Source organism: Mustela nigripes, chromosome 17, assembly GCF_022355385.1.
Source record: "Mustela nigripes isolate SB6536 chromosome 17, MUSNIG.SB6536, whole genome shotgun sequence".
Lineage (NCBI taxonomy): Eukaryota > Metazoa > Chordata > Mammalia > Carnivora > Mustelidae > Mustela > Mustela nigripes.
The window spans coordinates 12782040-12788284 of NC_081573.1; the positions used below are offsets into that span (position 1 = coordinate 12782040).

General features: G+C 43.3%; 1 protein-coding gene across 1 annotated transcript; it reads right to left on the minus strand.

Moving 5' to 3' along the window:
- Positions 1–2067: 2067 nt before the first annotated feature.
- ZNF329 (zinc finger protein 329) lies at positions 2068–4423 on the minus strand. Its single transcript, XM_059381926.1, is given in 2 exon segments — positions 2068–4405; positions 4407–4423. Coding segments are annotated over 2 exon segments (1620 nt in total). The 3' UTR covers positions 2068–2802.
- Between the last annotated feature and the right edge of the window lie 1822 nt (positions 4424–6245).

The window sequence follows — 6245 nt, forward strand, 5'->3', positions numbered from 1 at the left end:
AGAGGCCCTGAGATAACATGACTGGCATTTGAGGATTTGAGGGAGGCCACTGAGACTGGGACAGACTAACTAAGGGCGATATCAGAGAAGAGGCCTAGGAGGTGACAGAGGCATGAATTAAAACACTGCCAGGCCATGGGGTACCTGGGTGGCTCAGCTGGTTAAGTATATGACTTGATCTCAGTTCTGGTTCTCTCTTTTAAGATTTTACTTACTTATTTGAGAGCAAGCACAGCAGGGAGAGCAGAAGGACAAGCAGATTCTTCACTGAGCTCAGAGCCCGATGCAGGGCTCGATTTCAGTACCCCGAGGTCATAAACTGAGCCAAAATCAAGAGTTGGACATCCAACCAACCAAGTCACCAGGGTACTCCTCAGCTCCAACTTCTGGTTCCATCATCACCCCTCCTCTAACTCTGACCCTATAAGGGCTCCTGTGATGACACTGTCACCACCAGATAACCCAGGATCATCTCCACATTGCAAGATCTGGATTCCATCATGTAGCCTTCCAACAGGTGTTCCTGATTGTTGTATTGAAGAATTGCAACCCAGCCTGTGTGAGGATGAAGAAGACATTGGGTCTGCACATATGGTTAAAACTAGTCATATTGGGGGCGTCTGGGTAGCCTGGTCAGCTCAACATCTGCCTTTGGCTGTCATCCCAGGGCCTGGGATTGAGCCCCACATCTGAGCAGGGATCCCATTTCTCCCTCTCCCCGGGCTTGTGCTCTCAAATAGAATCTGTTAGAAACAAAAGCCAATAAAACAATAAACTATTGTTTTGGCCATGTACTGATCATGAGTTGGGCAGGGCCTTTAAGGGGCAACGCACGAGACTCCTCACAGTCCATCAACCTCACAGTTTCAGCTGTTAGCCCTACGTACCCAGCTGCAGTATCTCCAAAGCAAATGAAGAGATTTTCTTCTATACTACCCCAAGGAGCTCCTTTTCTTTTTTTTTTTTTTTTTTATTTGACAGAGAGAAATCACAAGTAGATGGAGAGGCAGGCAGAGAGAGAGAGAGGGAAGCAGGCTCCCTGCTGAGCAGAGAGCCCGATGTGGGACTCGATCCCAGGACCCCGAGATCATGACCTGAGCCAAAGGCAGCGGCCTAACCCACTGAGCCACCCAGGCGCCCGGAGCTCCTTTTCTTAACTAGTATGGAAGGGAAATGTAAATTGGCAGTGGCCCTGCTGGAGTTTCAGGAAGAAGCAAGCAAAAAGAGCAAAAGAAGAGAGAAAAAGGGCTGGTGAAAATTTCCTATAATGCTTGTGTTAGTTTTCTATCACTGCCATAACAAATGACCACAAACTTAGCAGCTTAAAACAACACAAACTTATTATCTCATTTATTATCTCACAGCCTTTATTCCATGGCTCTCAAGGGGAGCCACCCACAGGGCTCTGAGGCTATGCCAACCAGCTGTGGCCAGCACTGTATTTCCACAGGTGGGACGTCCCTATGTGGCCAGCACTGTATTTCCATAGGTGGGACGTCCCTAGATCATCCTACACCTCTCCTGGCCTCCTACTCCTCATTTTCCGAGACCCATCCTCTCCTCACAATGACCTCCAAGTCTCAAAGAAGGAAGTTATTCCTATTCCCCTAACCATGGGATGCTCTCACATGAGAGAAAACTTCTTCCCAGATGTTTCCCATCTGTGCTTACAGTGGCCCTGTGACCCTTCTGGTAACAAAAGATCCAAAGAAACCCAAAATTTCCCTTCCTCTGGCTCCCTCTTTGTACTCCTTATCAAATTATTATAGCAACAAAGTATGGCTTATAAGAGAAAAAAAATCATACATGATTGTAGGCCCCAAGAAAACCACATTTATTTCTCCATGACCAATATCCAGTCTACATCCACATGTGTACATACCTTTACATGGCAGTAATAACAGCAAGTCTTCTATTTTATGCCTCTTTTACTGTTGTTCTTGCCTACCATATTATAAGCATTTTCAGCACGGTAACAAAACCTTCATAATTACGGTTCAGCATGACTGCATAGAACAAATTAGAAATGTCCTGGATGAACAATGGGGGGAGGTGATAACAGAAACATAGGAACTCATTATATTTTTATTTCCACAACTAAAATAACACATCCCATTTCTCAAAAGCAGCCCTTTCCATCTTGGTACAAGCCAGCTTCAGTCCTCACAGGGACAATTTCATTGTTGACTCACAAGCAACAACCTCATCCAGTCGCCCCTTCCGAAACAAATCCTTTGTGCTTGAGAGGATTGTGACAGAGGCAGACATACAAACAGCAAAATCTAACTACAGTTCTGTGGTTGCCATAGGGTAGAGAATTGTGTGCAGGCTATCACCAGGATGTCTTCGCTGACACAGAGTAGACGGTATGAGCTGCCAAAAGCTTTTCTCACTGATTATACTGGATCCTACTAAGAGTTTGCTTATGTACAAGGCTGACATTCCTTATTAACGAGTTCCACAGACCAATTACTTACTGAATGCGTTCACAGCCTCTTTACTGTTTAAGCACTCTGACGCATCTCCAGGAAGCATCTTGCTGACATTCACAGATTTTATTCCAGTGTGTGTGCTGTTACATTTGGTATTGGCTACATAATTCCTGAAGGCTTTTCTACACTTATTACCATCCTGCTTTCCCCAGGAGTTGCTTACTGTACAGATTTAACAGTATGGCTAAGGAAAGCCTCACATTCAGTAATTCACTGGGTAGCTCAAAGACTCCTGTTCTACCCCTGAAGACATTCCTCCTTCATTCAGCTTTCTGAGACCAAGGCAGGAGACGAATGTGGCCCACATTCATCATATTTCCATGGGTTGTTCTCCAGAGTGTGTTCTTTGATGTCGGATGAGGGAAGAGCTCCTTCTGAATGTCTTCCCACACTGAGGACACTGGCTGGAACCCTCTCTGCTGTGGAGTCTCTGATGTACTGCAAGGTGAGAGTTCTGCTTGAAGGACTTTCCACATTCAGGACACTGGTATGGGGTCTCCTTTGTGTGAATTCTCTGGTGCTTGGTCAGACAGGAGCTATCCCTGAAAGCTTTGCCACACTGATTACACTCATAGGGCTTCTCACCAGTATGAGTCCTCTGGTGCCGGATGAGGCCAGCAATGTTTCTGAAAAGTTTCTGACACTGGTTACAGCCATAGGGCTTCTCACCAGTATGAATCCTCTGGTGCCGAATGAGGTAAGCACTCTCAATGAATGTTTTCCCACACTCTTTACATTCATAGGGTTTCTCCCCAGAGTGGATTTTTTGATGTACAATGAGGTGAGAGTTTCGGTTGAAGGACTTCCCGCACTCCACACATTCAAAGGGTTTCTCTCCAGTGTGAGTCCTCTCATGCTGGGTAAGGTATGAGCCATCCCGGAAAGCCTTTCCACATTTGCTACATTCATAGGGCTTTTCCCCAGTGTGGATTCTGAGATGCACAGTGAGATGGGAGATGTCGGTGAAAGGTTTTCCACACTCATTACACCTATATGGTTTTTCTCCTGTATGAGTCCTTTGATGCAAAATCAGAGACGAATTTCGGTTGAAGGTTTTCCCACATTCTAGACATTCATAAGGTTTCTCACCAGTGTGAATTCTCTGGTGTTGTGTGAGAGCTGACCCATCACTGAAGGCTTTCCCACATTTATTGCATTTATAGGGCTTCTCTCCTGTATGGATTCTTTGATGCACAATCAAGTTATAGTTCTTGGAAAATGATTTTCCACATTCATTACAGGTATAAGGTTTCTCTCCAGTGTGAGTTCGGTGATGCAGAACAAGAGAAGAGTTCCGTTTGAAGCATTTGCCACATTCAGTGCATTTATACAGTTTCTCTCCAAGGTGATTCCTCCTGTTTTCATTAAGAGATGAATTCAGCGTAAAGATGTCCCCAAAGTCCTTACCTTCATACAGTTTCTTCCCTCTTTTCACTATTTTTTCTTCACCAAGAGGGGTAAAATGGTTGAAAGATTTACCACTTTCAGGGTATTTATAAGGTTTCTCTCTCGTTTGATCTCTTCCAAGTTGAAAAACTTCCACAGAGTGGTTGAAGGCTTTTCCACATGTGTCACTGTCACTATTTCGCTTAGCTACATAATTTTTCTGACAACTCTGTAAAGCTGGGTCACAATCCAAACTTTTAACATCTGAATCACATATATGAAAACCATTTGTAGGTACTCTCTTAGATGGCAGAAGGTCTGAGCTTGCACTCAAATGCTCTCCAAGTCCAGAATATTGACAGATTGCTTCCTGAGCCTCTGGTTTCTCCTGAGTTAAAGCTGATTGCCTCAAATAACCCTCCCGGTTCTTACAGTCCCAATTATCACCTAGAATGGAAAGATGGGGACCCTCTCTTGTAAATCCTTCCATTTCCACGTCACAGGTTGGTTCTTCCTCAGAAATATTCTGTCATTTTCAATCTCATGTCTCAGGCTGAAAAGTAAACAATGAAAAAGACAGACTTAAGTACGTAAAGCTATACCTGGAAGAGGAATAAAAAATAATGACAGGCCAGGTATGTGGATCCATATTTTTATTTTTTTAATTTTTTTTAAAGTTTTTATTTATTTATTTGACACAGAGAGAGAGAGAGATCACAAGTAGGCAGAAAGGCAGGCAGAAAGAGAGGGGGAAGCAGGCTCTCCGCTGAGCAGAGAGCCCGACACAGGGCTCGATCCCAGAACCCTGAGATCATGACCTGAGCCAAAAGCAGAGGCTTAACTTACTTGGCCACCCAGGCGCCCCCATACATACCACATCTTAGCCATTCATCTATCAGTGGGCAATTGGGTTGCTTCCATATCTTGGCTATTATAAATAATACTGCAATGAATAGTAGGGCATATATTTTTTCCAATTAGTGTTTTGTTTCCTTTTTGGAGGTAAATAACCAGTAGTGGAATTACTACATCATACGGCATTTTTGTTTTTAATTTCTTGAGGAAACTCCATTCTGTTTTAGACAGAGGCTGAACCAATTTACATTTGTGGGTATTTTGACTTCTTCAAACTAACACCTGTACAAGGGGAAGGTAAAGAGAGTCAAGAGACGGAGCCAAGAACAGTTTCAAAGACCTATATGGCATCTTCATTCCCCTAGAGAACAAGCAGGAGGAACAGTACAAACAAGTATCACCAAAAGAATGAAACTGAGATGTAGGAGACCAGAGGTCAGGGGTCACTGCTCACACTGGAACACCATCTTGGCTATTGTGTGCTAGCCCCTTCCACCCACTGCCCACATCGACATTCAATACATATTTTCAAAGACCCAACCTCTCCATGTGCTTATGATAGTGCTGAATGAGCAGTTTTCACCCCAGCTTTGTAGTCAGAGTTCTGTCTCCATGGATGGGACAAAGCATAAACTTGAAGACATGAAGGTTTAAAAGTCCTAGATCTGTCACGCTGCAGGGTTACTATGAGAGTTAGATCATGTCTAACACTGCCTCTGACCTCGGGAATGGATGGCATTTTGTATGTGGCTGCTAGGTCTCCACCATTATTGATCTTCCTCTAACCAACCCCCTACCCCTTTGATTTCATGATAACAAGACAACTGGCTCCTCGTTTCTTTTAAGCAAAATGAAATTTGCTCCTTACCTCAGAAAGAAGTTTTTTTTTTTTTTAAAAACTCTAGATGGAGAAAAATACCGACACAAAATCAAAGTTTAAATTACACAGGATACCTTCATGATCAATAAACATAAACCACACAGATAAAGAATAATAAATTTAATATCAACATTTTAAATTTCCTCACAAAAACAAAAACAAGTAAGAGCCAAAACACAGGGGCAAATGAAGAAATAATGTCATAATATATAAAAGAGACAAAGGAAAAGTGCCTAAGATCTATAAAGAATTCTTACAAAATAGCACATAAAGGGGAAAAGGGACACCAAAAGGCACTTTAGGGACACCTGGGTGGCTCAGTTGGTTAAGCAGCTGCCTTCGGCTCAGGTCATGATCCCAGCGTCCTGGGATCGAGTCCCATATCAGGCTCCTTGCTCTGCAGGGAGCCTGCTTCTCCCTCTGACTCTGCCTTCCACTCTGTCTGCCTGTGCCTGCTCTCACTCTCTCTCTCTCACAAATAAATAAATAAAATCTTTAAAAAAAAAAAAAAGGCACTTTATAGAAAACATAAATATCCTGAAAACATGAGTATCTGCTCACTTTTCATTCAAGTGAAAATAAAACAAGGCATGAGAATATAAAGCTTAGGCACCTCATGGAAAAGAGTGTTG